Raw genomic sequence first — 18,100 nt, forward strand, 5'->3', positions numbered from 1 at the left:
GCCTTTTTCAAGTCAATAAACACTATATGAAGATTCATCTTCCTCTCTCTATACTGCTCTACTAATCTCCGCACAAGATAAATTACCTCAGTCGTAAAGCGATCAGGCATAAAACCAAATTGATTCTCCGAAATAAACACAATTTTCCTCAACCTCTATCCACCACCCTCTCCCAAATCTTCATTATGTGACTCAACAACTTAATACCCCAGTAGTTGTTACTACTCTGAATGTGACCCTTGTTCTTATATAAAGGAATCATGGTGCTCCATCTCCACGCCTCAGGCATCTTGACTGACTTGAAAATATTGTTAAACAAGTTGGTCAGCCACCTCAACCCTGACTCGCCAGAGAACTTCCAAAAATCCACTAGAATCTCATCGGGCCCCATCGCCCTGCCCCTTCGCATCTTGCGAATAGCCTCACTAACCTCATCTACCTTAAAACGCTGACAAAAGCCAAAGTCGCAACACTCCTTGGAATGCTCCAACTCCCCTAACACCACACCTATATCCCCCTCATCATTCAAGACCCTATGGAAATAGGACTGCCATCTTTTCTTAATGAGACCGTCTTCTACCAAAACTCTGTCATCCTCCCCCTTAATGCACTTCACCTGATCCAGATCACGACCCTTCCATTCCCTAACCTTGGCAAGCCTAAACATCCTCTTCTCCCCGCCTTTCTCCTCTAACCCCTTATACAAACTCTCAAAAGTTGTTGCCTTAGCAGCCGTGACTGCTAACTTAGCCACTTTTTTTGCTAACTTGTACTCCTCCCTGCTCACCCCTTCTCATCCTCAGCCTTAATTTCCACCAACTTTGCATAAGCCACCTTCTTCGTCTCGACCTTTTTCTTAACATCTTCATTCCACCACCAATCCCCCCGATACCAGCCAAACCCTCCCCTCGAAACACCCAACACCTCTAGCAGACTCCCTGATGCAACTAACAACTCTATCCCACATACTATCCACGTCCCCCAACACTCCCACACCCCCATCCCCTCAACTTTGCCCCAATCTGCAAAGCACCAACCGGAGTCAGGTTGCCCCACCTAACCCTAGGCCTACCCTTCCCACCCTGCGTCATCTTGCCCTTCTTGATAACCAAGTCCATCACCAGGAGTCTATGTTGGGTCGCAAAATTCTCACTCAGGATTACCTTACAATCTCTACACAATACTCTATCCCCCTTCCTAAGCAGCAAAAAGTCAATCTGAGTCTGGAGAATACAAGTTGAAAGTGCTAATCTAGCGATTGAAGCAAAAGACGTTTTTACCTATTACTTCAACAGGTTTGACAGAGCTCAATCTAAAACATTAAATAATGGTTCACCGCTCTACCTTTCTCCACTGAAACATACGGCTCTCATCCATACTCCATACCAGGTTTCAAGTTCGCAAAGATGCACCTAATCAACACCTCATGCAATATGCTATTACTACTGAACCAAAGCCCTGGACACTATTTTTTCCCACTTTATTACGGTCTGAGATAACATGCTGCTAAAAGTATCTTCCCTGGCAGAGTCGCAACTTCTCTAGTCTGAATATTTTTAGCTCAAGCAGATATCTACCTTTTGCTAGTGCTTCCCTAAATAAACAAAAGCCAATAAGAGGGTGATAGACAGCAGAAATTGGATGTAAAATAAGGAATGAGCATTAGCTCAACAAATTGCACCTTGAAATTGTAAACCTCCTGTCCTAGATGAATCCCACAAGTAATACTAGAGTTTCCTCATATTCAACTTTTTGAAGATCTTATAGCATGAGCTGGAACATGGCACCACCATCAACTGTTCTAAGCTTCAACATTCATTCATATAATCATCAAACACTGGAAAATTATAAATTCCCCAACATATCCTCCAAAAGTAAAACTAGAAGCTAAATGCTTTTTCTAGTTGAAACTGTACATCTTATCCTAAAAACTCCTCAGAATGACAGGACTATCATGGTTGGGAAAAAAGCATCAAATGAACTCCGAATTTAAAAAGAAAACTAGAACATTTTACAGCAACAACCTACTTCACACCTCTCTAAAGCAGCACAGTACCAATAAGGATGACCACATCCATGTATAAACAAGAATGAAGTTCCTTACTAATCTCCAACCAGAATACTGCAGATGATCAGGCTCCATGTCCTGCAACTGAAACAATGTTTTCACATAAACACCGTATATGCCAACGAAAGCAATCCATCAAACGGTGCATTTTGACATACTTCGTGACAATCATCAAAACATCTAATACATGAGATCAATCTCCAAAAATAATCATGTACCACTTCCCCCACTTTGGCTACCAACACCCAGCACAGGCATGGACCTATGTGCAAATTCTAACAGGACCTTTCTCTGTTCTTCACTAGTGTGAGGAAGACTGGCACGCAAAAGTTCAACAGGCATCTCCCTACTAATAGCTTTGGCAGCATCGGATCCACTAGCAGTCACATCCGGTGGGGCTTGCATCAAGAAAACTTGCATAACAGTGTCATATTTGCTGAAACAGTATTTTGTTAGTAACCCAAAAAATGCATCAAACGAGGCCTGCCAGAATGCCCTATTAGGCATGCTGCACTTGCCAGCAGCATGGGGATCTCTAAAGAGCTCAGTCGCCCTCTCAAGGACAGATTTTAGAGCAACAGATGCCCCATCTCCAGCAGGGCTTCCAACAGGACGGAGTGGAGGAGGCTCTGCTGAACAAACCACTGATGCAAGACAGGCAGCAAGTGCTTTGAGCTCCATTTCACAAATACACAGTGACACAGTCCTTCCAAGGTTCACAGTGGTCTCAGTTGCCCCGTGATCAATTGGAAGCCCACCAAACAAGAACCTTAGATGACGGAAAATAGCCATGCAAACCACCCTGGTCAGTTCACTTCCAGGTAAAAGAAGCTGTAGGTACCGTACTAGCAGCTTCCGGCCCTTCGGAAGTGAAACGATCCTCAAGAAGACAACATCATCTTTAGAAGACGAATTCACAGAGTGGCCACTTTTGCCAAGGGGGTCAACTAGCTGAAGTGATGATGCCAAATCCTCAAGCAGAACCTGCCGCCTGTGTTTCAACTGGTCTCCTCCATCTGGAAGCTGGTTAAATTTTAGGAACCGGTCAATATCATCAACGTCAAGAAGACGACACAATCCATCCTCAATAGTCACCCTAGCTGCTAGCATTGGCTCTTGATCCAGGGGTTTCTCCGACATTTTCTGTTCTATACATCCAGTGACAGATGATTTTGGTGGATCAACTTCAAGAAGCGGACGGGGCCTGCGAATAGAAGAGAAAGCAACCCTTCCAAGAGCATCAACCTGGAGAAAAGGATGTGGATCAGTATTAGCACGAGTTCGAGCACTACCATCCCTCAAATTATTTGGGCAGAAGTGGTGCTTCAACTTTGCACCAGCAGACTTTTTGGCCAGACAAGCTTGGTGATAATAATCATCAACATAAGGATCATTGCTATGGGTAGCCGCCAGCTGTGCTCTAAGAATATTCTCTAATTCATCTGTTGTCATGTACTTGGATCTAAATTTTGGCCATGCACTAACATTTCTCTGGTTACTAACATCAAATCCCAGTTGGGAGTAATGCAGGCCCTGTCTGCCTCTCAGCATTAGTTTTGCCTTTTGATCTCTTAAATCAGCCAATGCAAGCATATCAAAATTATTCATCATCTGCGGCAGTGGAGACATATGGTGATTAAACAGTTGGGATTGCAATCCTGGCAAGTGGCCATAGGGTGAATGCAAGGGATGCTGTTGACCAGGCTGCTGGGGTTGCTGCAGCCCCCCATGTGGCGGCGCGAAACCATTTTGGCGATGCGACTGTTGGGGCATCATATTACTGGTCAGGTTTGATTGCTCCCCAGAATACACAGTAGATTGTTTCAACCATTGGCCTGGAATTTGATTATGAGGGTGGAGCCCAGGAGGTGTGCCCTGAGAAAACTTCCCACCATACTGCGGGCCAAGATGCGAGGCAGTTAAGTGATTTGCAGCGTTTAAGAAGGGAGAGAAGTTAGGTGAGGAAACTGCCATTTGCTGTCCACCGGGATGATTTGGACCATTTGGGTTCCGTAACTGGTTATTTGGGGAAGCTTGTGGATGCCTTGCGCTAGGAGGAAATGAAGTGAAAGGCAATTCCGGGACGAGTACTGGTTCACTGGAGTAATGATGGCTCGGGGTTTGCTGGTGATATTCATATTGCTGTTGTTGCTCAGGGTATGAGGAAGTCCTGTACAAAGTTTTTGGCTCCAAAAGGTGAGCACCAGAAGAGTGTGGCTGTGATGGCCATCTTTTGCTTTCACCCCCATCAAGAGCATTCCGGTCAATCCAATTACGAAAATCTTCATCTTGTGACCACTCAACAGCTGATGAGCCTGAAGCATTAATCATGCGGACAAAATACACCTTCAGTTAACCAATTAATCAAAAATGAATTAAATGAGGCAAGATGATCTCCAGAGTGAACTTTACAAAAGGGAAGAGAGCTATAAAGTATAAACTACATCTCTACTGAGAAAGGTAAAAACAAGAACTCATATTCTGACCTATATGTGATAGCCAAGTGATGCATGTGAACTAATGCCGCCAAGTTTTTATTTCAATACATCACCAAAACCAACTCTAGTTCTCAGCCAAGGTGTTCAGCATATTTTCTACTTAATCTATATGCTATAAAAGCATGAATACTAAAACACTAAATGTTTTTTGTTCGTTTGATTGAAATGGTAACAGTGTGTTAAAGTCAACAGGACCTGTGGCAAAAAGTTACAAGGATTATATTCTACGAAAAAGCTACAAAAAAAGTTGTTAGATAACTATAGAGACTCTAGAATAAAATGCTAAATGTTGATCAACGAAAAAGATCCTTGAAGTATTGATAGCTTTTACCCTTTATAAAAGTTAAAAAATTTCCTTTTAAGAAGCAATTCAAAGTTGGCTATAATTGTCAGATAAAGCCCAAAGGCTGTTCCTGTCCCTGTCGGGGAAGGAGGCAAAGTCAGCAGTCACGGCAGCTAAGACGGCCGCTTTTGAGAGCTTGTATGCAGGGTTACAGGGGAAAGGAGGGGAGAAAAAGTTGTTTAGACTCGCTAAGGTTAGGGAGAGGAAGGGTCGTGACCTCGATCAGGTGAGGTGCAGTAAGGGGGAGGACGGTAGAGTGTTGGTGGAGGACGGCCACATTAAGAATAAATGGCAGTCGTACTTTCATAGGCTCTTGAATGACGAAGGGGATAGAGCTATTGTGTTAGGGGAACTGGAGCACTCAGAGGAGTGTCGGGATTTTAGCTATTGTAGACGTTTTAAGGTAGAAGAGATTAGACAGGCTGTTCGCAGGATGCGAAGGGGTAGGGCGACGGAGCCGGATGAGATACCGGTGGAGTTTTGGAAGTTCGTTGGAGAGGCTGGTGTAAGGTGGTTGACTGGATTGTTTAATGAAATTTTCAAGACGGCAAAGATGCCCGAGGCTTGGAGGTGGAGTACCATGATCCCTCTCTATAAGAATAAGGGTGACATCCAGAGTTGCAATAACTATAGGGGGATTAAGTTATTGAGTCACTCTATGAAGATCTGGAAGAGAGTGGTTGAGGTGAGGCTGAGACGGATAGTGTCTATTTCGGAAAACCAGTTTGGATTTATGCCTGGCCGCTCGACAACGGAGGCAATTCATCTGGTACGGAGGTTGGTGGAACAGTATAGGGAAAGGAAGAAGGACCTGCACATGGTGTTTATCGACCTGGAGAAGGCTTACGACAAAGTCCCCAGGGAGGTGCTTTGGAGATGCTTGGAGGTGAGTGGAGTACCGCGGGCATATATCAGAACAATTAAGGATATGTATGATGGAGCGAAAACTCAGGTGAGGACGGCGGGAGGAGCCTCAGAGCATTTCACTGTCCTGACAGGATTGCATCAGGGATCTACTCTTAGTCCCTTCTTGTTTGCGTTGGTGATGGATGTGTTGACGCGGCGTATTCAAGGGGAGGTGCCGTGGTGTATGCTTTTTGCAGACGATGTAGTTCTGATAGATGAGACTCGAGGGGGTGTGAATGACAAATTAGAGGTGTGGAGGCAAACTCTTGAGTCTAAAGGGTTCAGGGTGAGCAGAAGCAAGACAGAGTATGTGGAATGCAAGTTTAATGACGTGAGGCGGGAGAATGAGGTAGTAGTGGAATCACAGGAGGTATGTGAGAGGGATAGTTTCAAGTATCTCGGGTCCGTGATCCAGAGTAACGGTGAGATTGACGAGGATGTCTCGCACCGTATTGGGGCAGGATGGATAAAGTGGAAGCTCGCGTCGGGGGTGTCGTGTGATAAGAAGGTGCCGCCCAAGCTTAAAGGCAAATTCTACAGGGTGGTAGTCCGTCCGGCCATGTTGTATGGAGCGGAGTGTTGGCCAGTTAAGAACTCCCACATCCAAAAAATGAAGGTGGCAGAAATGCGGATGTTGCGCTGGATGTGTGGGCTGACTAGAGGGGATAGAGTTCGGAATGAGACTATCCGGGAGAAGGTTGGTGTGACTCCAGTGGAGTGCAAGATGCGGAAAGCCCAATTGAGATGGTTCGGACACGTGAAGAGGAGAGGCATGGATGCCCTGATCCGTAGGTGTGAGAGGCTAGCGTTGGATGGTTTTAGGCGGGGTAGGGGTAGGCCGATTAGGCGGGACATGGAGCAGTTACAGCTCACCGAGGACATGACCCTAGATAGGAAGGTCTGGAGGACGAGGATTAGGGCAGAGGACTAGGGCGAGTTTGGGTCGCTAGTGTAGGGAATTACTTGGTGGGGGTTTTATGCCTGTTATGATTCCGTGTTCCATGTTTTATTACGAACCTGTGTGCTTTTCTCTGTTTTATATTACTTATGGGTGCCGTATTTATGTTATGTAATCTTGTGTTGTGCTTTACTATGTGTTTGTGTGGTATCTCGTGCCTTGAGCCGGGGGTCTATCGGAAACAGCCTTTCTACTTCTTTAGAGGTAGAGGTATGGACTGCGTACATCTTACCCCCCAGACCCCACTAGGTGGGAATACACTGGGTTTGTTGTTGTTGTTGACTGTTAATCATAAAGTTTATGTCAGATGTGCTGATATTTTATTCCTTCTGTTATTATAATCAAACTCTAAAAGCACATATCCTATATGGCACCAGCTAAGAGTTTTACATATTTTATTCCTTCTCTTATTATAATCAAACTCTAAAAGCACATATCCTATATGTCTTGCCAGCTAAGAGTTTTACATATTGAGCACCATCTTAGGTATTCTTACATTGAAGTGGATTGTTTCTATGCCCAACATTTAGCTTGGAAAGAACGTATATCACAGACCAACTATTTGATCATTTTTATCAATTTAGAAAGCCATAGAGTTTAAGTTGACTTCAACCTGTAAACTTTAGCAGAATTTGATTCACGATTCAAAAATTAAATATTTTCCCAAATAACAAAATACCTATTTGCTAAAACCGTAATGTTTGACACTTCAGTTATATAGGATATCGACATCAACTATGATTATACTACCAAATCTGCAATTGTGTGTATTGAAGAATTCTTGCTCTCAATATATAGGATATTGAAGTCCACCAAAATTATACTTACAAATTTGTAACTTTGTATGATTGAAGAATTCATGTTTGCAATGAAAATATTTTGCTAAGACGGATTCAATTTGCATAGGAATAGATTGAGCTTTTCACATAAACCTTATCGGTATAAATTTGCATCATAATAGTGATGTATTTCTTTATTCCTAGATGACCGCATGGCATTTCACCCCTAAGTTGCTGGACTCTGGTGCGGGAGTCCAATACAGGTGCGGATCTAGCAATCAGATCCTTCATGATCTAAACACTTAAGATTCGAGGGTACGAATACAGGTGCTGCAATTCATCTAAAAATCATTCAATTATCTAAAATTAGAGTTATAAAAATATGTCTAAATTATGAGACATTATACGGGAGCCTTACAAGGTATTCTGAGGAGAAAATATTGGTAGAGGAGAACCCCAACCCCGTATGGAGATAAAAGGAAAAGAACTGATATAGAAATATATATATATATATATATGCATATAAGGTAATCCTTTTTATTGGAAGGGTTGGTTGCACTAGGGTTCGACTCTTAGTCCGTTCCTGTTTGCGTTGGTGATAGACGTGTTGACACGGAGTATTCAAGGGGAGGTGCGGTGGTGTATGTTGTTCGCTGACGATGTAGTGCTGATTGATGAGACGCGGGCGGGTGTGAATGAAAAATTGGAGGTTTGGAGGCAAACCCTTGAATCTCAGGTTGAGTAGGTCCAAGACGAAATATATGGAATGTAAGTTTAGTGAGGTGAGGTAGGAGGATGATGTCGTGGTAAGGTTGGATTCCCAAGAGGTCCGAAAGAGGGATAGTTTTAGGTATCTTGGGTCTATGATTCAGGGGAATGGCGAGATTGATGAGGATGTCTCTAACCGTATTGGAGCTGGTTGGATGAAATGGAGGCTCGCCTCGGGAGTGTTGTGTGACAAGAAGGTGCCACTAAAGCTTAAAGGTAAATTCTATAGAGCGGCAATCCGTCCTGCTATGCTATATGGAGCAGATTGTTGGCCAGTCAAGAACTCCCACATTCAAAAAATGAAGGTAGCAGAAATGAGAATGTTGCATTGGATGTATGGACTTACTAGAGGGCATAGAGTCAGGAATGTGACCGTTCGGGAGAAGGTCGGAGTGGCTTTGTTGGAGGATAAGATGCGCAAAGGAAGGTTGGGATGGTTTGGACATGTGATGAAGAGATGCCCCAGTTCGTAGGTGCGAGAGGTTAGCGTTAGATGGCTTCAGAAGGAAAGGTAGGCCGAAGAAGTACTGGAGGGAAGTGATTAGACATGATATGGAGCAGCTTTTGCTTACTGAGGATATGACCCTAGATAGAAAGGTGTGGAGGTCGCGGATAAGGGTAGAAGGCAAGGTTATGTGCGTGGATTTAGTAAGTAGTTAGAAAAGCTGGTTGAGTCGGGCTAGTAAACCTAGGATTGGGTCCAAAGATAGTTGCCCGGCCAGGCGGGCGTGGGTCTCTTCCTCCTATTGTGCTTATTTATTTTATTTCTTATTGCTCTGACTTCTATTTTTATGTGTTTTATTCCTTGTCATGTTATGCCATCCATCTTGCTTCTTATTTAATTACGCTTTGGTCTATTTTTCTTTATCTTGAGCCGAGGGTCTATCGGAAATAGCCTCTTTACTTCTCTGGAGGTAGCGGTATGGACTGTGTACACTCTACCCTCCCCAAACCCCACTTGGTCGGAATACACTGGGTTTTTTGTTGTTGTTGTTATTGTTACTTTGGCATTTGATTTTATTTGTCCCAAATTTCTCCGTCGATTTTGACCAACTCAAAATCAGTTGACCAGATCCAGTTTGGACCCCACACACACGTATTGTCAACACAGGTGCGGCACTAAAAAGTGAAGAGTCCAACCAACCTAGTTCCACCATAATACTTTGTGTTGTGCATCTTCTTCAACGTTGCTCGATACATAGATCTATATCTTTTGACTAATTTAGTTCTATCACATTACATCCATATCTAGTCAACTTAATTTAATAATTAGAGGTTCTAAATAGTTAATACTATGTTGTTTCTTCTTTTATTCTTCAATTGTGGGTCGTCACCTTCTGCCAATGGACAATTGATGTTGCTTCTCTTCCCCGTTGAGGTGGAGCCAAAAGTTATTTGTGAAATTATGAGTGGACAATTGACAAACATGTTATGTTTTTCGTTACAACGTTCTCTTTTGAAATAGAACTGACTAGCAGCTTATATGCACTCACCCTTTTTGGCCATTTTCATCTCCCCGATAGAGCAACTACAGCTTACCGAGGACACGACCTAGGAACAGCTTACTGAGGACACGACCTAGGTAGGAAAGTGTGGGGACATGAATTACGATAGAAGGTTAATAAAAGGTGGTATGTCTTTGCTAGTAGATAGACGTGCTTTGATTTGTTATCTGTGCCAGTAGTCGTAGTGTCCTGCTTATAGTGTCTTGGCCTAGGAATTTTGATGTCGTCTTGTCGTTTTGAATAGTTTCTGGTATTATCTGATGTCCTGCTGCTACCTTTCTAGATTGTTTGTCTTGAGATGTGGATCTATCGGAAATAGCCTCTCTACCTCATGTTGAGGTAGTGGTATAGACTGCGTACACTTTATCCTCCCCAGACCCCTTTGTGGGAATATAATAGGCATGTTGTTGTTGTTGATGGTTTCTCGCCAGTTAAATTACTTCACGTCACTCTTTTGACTAAAAATGGTGAGGATGATGACTTTAGAGGAAAACCAACTTTGAGGAAGTAATTTGTTGATATCAAAATTACCTAAATTTCTCTTTCAAAGCATATATCTGCTTGATTTCGAGTCTGCCACATACATATATAAAATTTTTCAAAATTATAACATTATTAAATTTCCTTAATTGTTTGCTATGATAAAATAGATTAGGAATTTTAGGCAAGTTTTCATGTACCGTCTTAAAAATTCCTTAGGCATTTAAGGAATGTTTTCTTTACTAATTTGAAAACAATTTCATTGATCCTTGGTAACTGATTTTCTCTTACATTCGAAATTTGGAAATTTTTGGATAAGGGATTAGGTTATCCTCTATTTTATTTGGTTTTGCTTTATTGTTATTATATTATCAATACTTCCAAATTGCTTTATGTTACTTATATTATGAATTATGAATACTTTCAAATTGTTTTATGTTACTGTCAACCAAAGTTAAGACTACACATCATTTATGTGATGATGTTTGACTTAGTGTGACTTTTAAGAAATAAAGAAATACTTTCAGAAACTTGTGATCAAAAATAAGTCAAAAGATATTTATGCCGCTATATATCAACTCATTAAAGGTAGAAGGGATATTTTATAGTTAAATTGTTACTACTAAATATAAAGAGGTGTAATTGCCTTTTGGCCCCATAAAAAAGGAAAGAAAAATGAAATGGGATAGCGGGATTAGTTCTTTTAACATCAGGCAACAATTAATACTCTAAGCATCCATTGATTGAACACTATGATGCATAGGAAACAAAACAATGAGCAAAGTAAATATAACTCTAATTCTAATCGCCATTATTTTCATTTACTCATGTTTGACCTTTTTGATTATAGGAAATATCATCACTTCACTGTAGGGTGATATTGGGAATGAAATAATTTTTTAATTAATTAAAAATTATTGTTTTCATTGTATGGCGGCATAATTAAAGCATTAAACCACCTTCAAAAAGTTCCAGTGACATAACGCATGATGTTGACATAACGCATGATGTTGGTAGAAGTGAAGTTTGATACACAAAGTCATAAGAGAGGGAAGTTTCAAGTATCTTGTGTCTATAATCAAGAGAGCGGTGAGATTGACGAGGATGCCGCTCATCATATTGGAGTGGGATAGGTGAAATGGAGGTTTGCATCCAAGGGACTGTATTATAAGAATGTGTCACTTAAGGATTAAAGGTAAGTTTAACAAAGCGGTGTTAGACCTACACCTACATTGTTGTACGGCACAAAATGTTGGCCAGTCAAGAACACACATTTAGAAGATGAAGGCAGAAGAGACGAGGATGCTCAAATGAATGTGGGGCATACTAGGAGAGAATAAGAGGGATAAAATTAAGAACGAAGTGATACAGGATAAGGTGGAAGTGGCCTCCATGGCATACAAGAAGAGGGAAGCAACGGTGAAATAGTTCGGGCATGTGAAAACAAGGTACACGGATGCACCAATTAGGAGGTGTACAAGGGTGGCTATATTAAGTTTTAGGAGAGGTAGAACTAGGTCGAAGAAGAACTAGGTTCTTGCGAGGCGACCAAGCTTTAAAAGCTTCTAGAAGGAACATTCAAGATATCAAGGTACACGGATGCACCAATTAGGAGGTGTACAAGGGTGGCTATATTAAGTTTTAGGACAGGTAGAACTAGGTCGAAGAAGAACTAGGTTCTTGGGAGGCGACCAAGTTTAAAAGCTTCTAGAAGGAACATTCAAGATATCAAGGTACAAAAGATTCTAGAAGGAACATTCAAGATATCAACTACAGGAATATCTAGACAAGTTAATTGGGCTTCAAGTACAACTAAAGGCCAATTATCCAGTATCCAAGTGCGATAATTATTTTATTATGTCCCAAATTGGAGTCCATTGTGAAAAAGGTTAGAGGTTAACATTCCAGCTCTTAAAAGTCCGAGGAAAGATGCCTAAATTCAAATCAAGACGAGACAAAAGTCAACAATTATAGGCGGTCTTCTAAAAGGAGTTAATTGGTGTGCAACAAAGCTTCTAAATGGAGGAAATTTTGTGCAAAGCTAGGTCAAGAAGGGTCCAAGAATCAGCCTTAAAAGAGGATGATTTCTGCCCATTTTCTGAGAGAAGAATAGACAAACTTCTCCAAGATTGCCAAGATGAACCTTTGTGACTTGGCGTTGAGAATTTATCTTACATCCATTACTAGTTTCATAGTTAAAAAATAAAAGATAATTTCTAGTGATATCTTTGATTCCTTTTTGGTATTCTTTAGAAGGCGATTAGTTTTACTCATAAAGCGGTTCAAATCCGAATCTATCATTTAGATTCGTTTTCCCAAGTAAATGCATTAGATTTCTTCTTATAAATCTATTTTTGTTACTTGGAAATTGTCAAGGCTTTAGAACTTCATGTTTTTAAAAATTCTTATATGGTTCCTTCGAATTCTCCCCATCTTTAATTCTCGCATTTCAAAATCTATTACATTTCTCTTAGGCACAGCTAATACTCAAACTCTAAATTGGGATCTCCCCAACCTCGTCGTGATATCAAATGGTATCAGAGTTGTTATATCAAAATTTTGTTCACGGCAGATATTGGTATTTCTTGACTATCAGGGCATAAAAGGAAAAAAAGAGTTAAAATGAAAAGATAACTTTCTCTCCAAGAATTTTGATTACTTGCTCTCCAAAAAAATACTATTTGGATTAGTTTGTTTCCAACAAGGACAAATAAGAGAAAAGCAATTTTTTCTTATTCTTACGATTGGCTCTAAATGTCTTCCCTTTTTGTTCATGTTTTGTTTAAACAAAAACTTATTCATTCTAGGATTGATTCTTTTTTTCTCCTCCCCTAAAATCTGTATGTATTACTAAGAGATGTGCGTTTTGATTTAGTTATAAATCTACATAGTATATTTATACAAAGATTATTTTGAGGGGGGAAAAGCAAGTGTGGCTGAGTTTAAAAGAGGGAAGAAGTCAAATTGAAAGTGTAAATACTAGATATTTTCTTGAGATTGTGGCTTGGATTTATTTATAAATCTAAAGATTACCGATCAAGAGTTGTTTTGAGTTTAAAAAAGGTAGAGAAGTAAGCTTCTTTCCATTCTACCTAGTTAATTCTTTCTTATAAAGATGTTAAGAAGTGAAGAACGAAGTGATATGGTTGCACCATATTCTTGCTTTCGCCATAAAGAAATTCAACGTTCTTAGTGTCAAGGCTATGTTGTATCATCTTGTGCAAAATAAAAACGTGTGAAAGGAAGACCTAGTAGTGCATGTGAAGTGATTGAAGATCATATTTGTGTTCATAATATTGAGTTTGTTGATGGTGATTATGTTGTTGATTATATATCTCCTATATCGTTAATTCAAAAGTTGTCAGAAGAAAAGAGTGGGAAGAGGAGAGCTAGAGAGAGTGGTGAGTGAATTGTCACAAGAAAAGAGAAGATTAAATGAAAAAAAAAAAAAAAAAGAATGAAAAGAGTGCAAGAAAGAAAGTTGGGAGTAACAAAAAACAAAAGAGTTTGAGTAAGATCCTTTTTTATTGTAACTCCAATATTTCTAACCTTCTTTTCCTTCTTGTGTTATTTATTGATTTACATATGTATTTCTTTTTTCTTTTCTCTAATTGCGAATGTCGTACCTATTTTATTTGTATCATGTTCTACGATTTTGATGTTTCTGTTTAATGTCTTTTGTCTTGAGTCGGGGGTCTATCAGAAACAGTCTCTCTACCTCCCTAGAGGTAGTGGTATGGAATGCGTACATTCTACCCTCCCCAGACCCCATTATGTGGGAATATAATGGGTTTTTTGTTGTTGTTGTTATTTCTTGTATAGAAACTATGGGAGATGCACAAATGGATGAACTACAATTAGATAGAAGATTGTGAGTCCATGCCACCTAGCAATTCCCAATCTAGAGTTGGTTCTTGTGAAAACTCTTGTTGTGACACCTTATATTTTTTATGAGGATGAATATCAACAACAACAAACCCAATGTATTCCCACAAAGTGAGGTCTGGGGAGGGTACAATGTACACAGTCCATACCGCTACCTCTGAAGAAGTAGAGAGGTTGTTTCCGATAGACCCCTGGCTCAAGATTCAGAATAGTAAACAAGGTCATAATGAAACATGAAACAGGATGAATGGCATAACAGAAACAAGAAACAAGAAATAGAGAAAAAAGAGAAATACAAAATAAGACACCCACATAGTTGTACCATACACTCACACACCAAAGACACCCACTACATCCAAACTCTCCTAACTAGCTGCCCCTACCTATGGACATAGTCCTAGGATTACTAACCTAGCTACACACCTTCCTATCTAGGGTCACGTCCTCAGTAAGCTAAACTGCTCCATGTTATGTCTAATCATCTCCATCCAACGCAACATTCTCATTTCTGCCACCTTCAATTTTTGAATGTGGGAGTTCTTGACTGGCCAACACTCCGCTCCATACAGCATGGCCAGACGAACTGCCACTTTGTAAAATTTGTCTTTAAGCTTAGGGGGCACCTTCTTATCACACAACACTCTCGAGGATGAACACATATTTTATAATTCACCTATTATTTATTTTGATAAAGAAGCTAAGGTCTATCGGAAACAGTTGCTCTACATCTAAGGTAGAGGTTAGATTTGTGTACATTGTACCCTTCCCATATTCCACCTTGTGGGATTACACTAGCTATGTTGTTGTATTTATTTTGATAAAATTCATGATTTTGATAGAGAAGTAAAAGTTGTGATCAAGAGGAGAATTCCAAGAATGAAAGTTGCAAGAATAATAAGGCAAGTTAACTATTGATACTATTACTTGTGTTATTCTTTCTACTTATCCATATTTTAATTTTTATGAATTTGTGTTAGTTGATGCCAGATCTTCACTAAAACAAGAGTTAGATTCATTTGACGATTGACATGATCTCTCTTTAGGGTTTACACAGTTTATCGTCAGAAATATGTGGACTTTTACAAAACTCTCTCTTTACTGCATTAACTTCATCTAGCTTATTGCATATGTTAAATGCATCTAAGGGTGGTTCATTTTGTAGTTGTTTAAGTAGGAAACTATCCTATAAGGATGATGGCGTCTCTACATGTTTGATAGAAGCATTTAAATTCATTAGGCTTAATGGGACTAAGTGGACATATGGTTAGTATCTTATTTTATTCCTACTACCATTGTTTATGATTAGTGGATGCAATTTCCTAATGCTTGTTCTTCTCTGTTTTTCGAGGTTCAAATTCGACGATGAATTTTCTAATGGAAGACAAAGGACCAAGCTTCTAGAATGCACTTTCAAGATCTCAACTAGAGGAACATCAATAACAAGCTAATTGAGCTTCAAGTGCAACTAAAGAGCAGTCCAATATCCAAGTGCTATAATTATTTTATTATGTCCCAAACTGAAGTTCATTATAATAACGGTTAAGAGGTTAAGATTCAACAAGAGGCCCAAATTTGTGTAAGTTAAAGCCAAATCAAGAAAGGATAAAAGTCAACAATTATGGGCTTGTAAAAGGGGTTAAATGGTGGCCAATTAAGCTTCTAAATAAAGGGTGTTTCATGCAAAGTACTGTCAATAAGGGTCCAAGAATCAGCCCAGAAAAGGACATTTTCTTCCCACATTCCTAAAGAAGACTAGCCAAACATCCCGACATTGTCAAGATTCTTTTCCTAGTCTTGTTTCCTTGTTTACTTGTATGTATTCAATGTTAGATCTATTTAAGGCTTTACTAGTACTATTTAGTGCTTTCTTTGTACAACTTAATTCTTTCTAGTAAAGTAGTATATTATTTCCTTTCTAGTCTTTAAGTATTATCTTGTACTCCCTCCCTTCACTTTTACTTGTTCACTGTTCCAAAAACAGATCTTTCACTTTTACTTGTCACTTTTAACATATTAAGAAAAGACAATTATTTTTTTCCACTTCTTATCCTGAGCATTAATTGACCTCACTTGTGGGATTTTACTAGATATGTTGTTGTTTGTAACCCTGAGCATTAATTACTAATTCCCCAAATAATTTTCCAAGACCTAATACTAAGTCATTTAATATGGGCATTATAGTAAAATATTCATGTCAATCATTGTTTGTCAAAGAGGTGTGCAAAGTCCACAATGGAAAAGTAAAAATGAACAGAGGGAGTAAGTTTCTTTCCATGTTTCAATTGTCCCTTTAGCTTATGCTAAGGGGTCTTAGATGTCCACCCCCTACCCTTATCAATAGGAGTCCTCTAAGAGTGTGTTTGGTTCCAATTTTCTCATGCTTGGTTGACTTAAATGTTTTGAAAATTATTTTCCAAATCAACTTATTTTCCTCAAATCTAAAGAAAATGACTTCCCTTTAGTAAGAAAAATATTTCCCAAAACTCTTTCAACCTCACTCTTAAATTAAAATGTTCATACAACTCTCAAAATCATCCATCCTTACTCCGACCCCGAATCCCCTAACCCCCACCCCACTCCCTACCACCCCATCCAAAAGAAATATTTCAATTTTTTTTACCTTATCCCCTACCCAAAACCCCTCTCCCCCCTCCAAAAAAAAAAAATATTTAATTTTCTTTACAAAATTCAAACTTTTTTTTTACCCCCACCCGACCCTCACCCTCCCCCCTCCAAAAAAAATTAAATTTATATTTTGAAAATTTTCAATTTTTTCTTACCACACCCTCACTCTCCAACCCCAACCCCTACCTCATACCACCCCTCATTCAAAAAAAATATTTCAAATTTTTTTCTTACCTCATCCCCTGTCCCAAAACTCAAACCCCTGCTCCTTCCAAACAAATATTTAATTTTATTTTTAAAAAAAAATCAAACTTTTTTCTTACCTAGTACCCCTACCCCCACCCCCTACACACAAAAAAAATTATTTCTATAAGACCAAATTTTTTACCCCACTCCTACTACCTATTTTGACAATCCCAACCCTCACCTACAACCCCCAAAAAAAAATTAAATTTTTTAATTTATTTTTAAAAAGAATTCAAAACTTTTTTCTTATCCTATTTGTTCTCATTGTTTTTGTTAAATATATACAATCTCAGGGTAACGGTGAGATTGACAAGGATGTGTCGCACCGTATTGGGGTGGGATGAATGAAGTGAAAGCTCGCTTCGGGGGTGTTGTGTGATAAAAAGGTGTCGCCCAAGCTTAAAGGCAAATTCTACAGGGTGGCAGTCCGTCCGGCCATGTTGTATGGAGCGGAGTGTTGGCCAATTAAGAACTCCCACATTCAAAAAATGAAGGTGGCGGAAATGCAGATGTTGCGTTGGATGTGTGGGCTGACTAGGGGGATAGAGTTCGGAATGAGACTATCAGGGAGAAGGTTGGTGTGACTCCAGTGGAGAATAAGATGTAGGAAGTCTGATTGAGATGGTTCGGACACGTGATGAGGAGGGGCATGGATTCCCCGGTTCGTAGGTGTGAGAGGCTAGCTTTGGATGGTTTTAGGCGGGGTAGGGGTAGGGGTAGGCCAAAGAAGTACTGGAGAGAGGTGATTAGGCGGGACATGGAGCAGTTACAACTCAGGTGATTAGGCGGGACATGGAGCAGTTACAACTCACTGAGAACATGACCCTAGATAGGAAGATCAGGAAGACGCGAATTAGGGCAAAAGGCTAGGGTCAGTTTGGGTCGCTAGTGTAGGGAATTACTTGGTGGGGGTATTTTCTTGTTATGATACCTTGTTTCATGCTTTATTACGAATCTGTTTACTTTTCTCTGTTTACTATTACTTGTGGGTGTCGTATTTATGTTATGCCATCTTGTTCCATGCTTTACTAAATAAATT

The 18,100-nt window shown here is 39.9% G+C and overlaps 1 protein-coding gene across 3 annotated transcripts in view; it reads right to left on the minus strand.

The window, feature by feature from the left end:
- Nucleotides 1-1,797: 1,797 nt before the first annotated feature.
- The window catches only part of LOC107852273 (protein PAT1 homolog), a 25,092-nt gene continuing 8,789 nt past the window's right edge, over nt 1,798-18,100 (minus strand). For 2 of the 3 annotated variants that reach the window (XM_016697337.2, XM_016697336.2), the window contains exon 5: nt 1,798-4,383. In XM_016697337.2, the coding sequence (XP_016552823.1) occupies nt 2,279-4,383 (2,105 nt within the window). In that variant the 3' untranslated portion in view covers nt 1,798-2,278. Of the gene's footprint in view, nt 4,415-18,100 lie in introns of all 3 variants that reach the window. The other variant, XM_047408431.1, reaches the window with a different exon arrangement.

The sequence above is a fragment of the Capsicum annuum genome, chromosome 3, assembly GCF_002878395.1.
Source record: "Capsicum annuum cultivar UCD-10X-F1 chromosome 3, UCD10Xv1.1, whole genome shotgun sequence".
Lineage (NCBI taxonomy): Eukaryota > Viridiplantae > Streptophyta > Magnoliopsida > Solanales > Solanaceae > Capsicum > Capsicum annuum.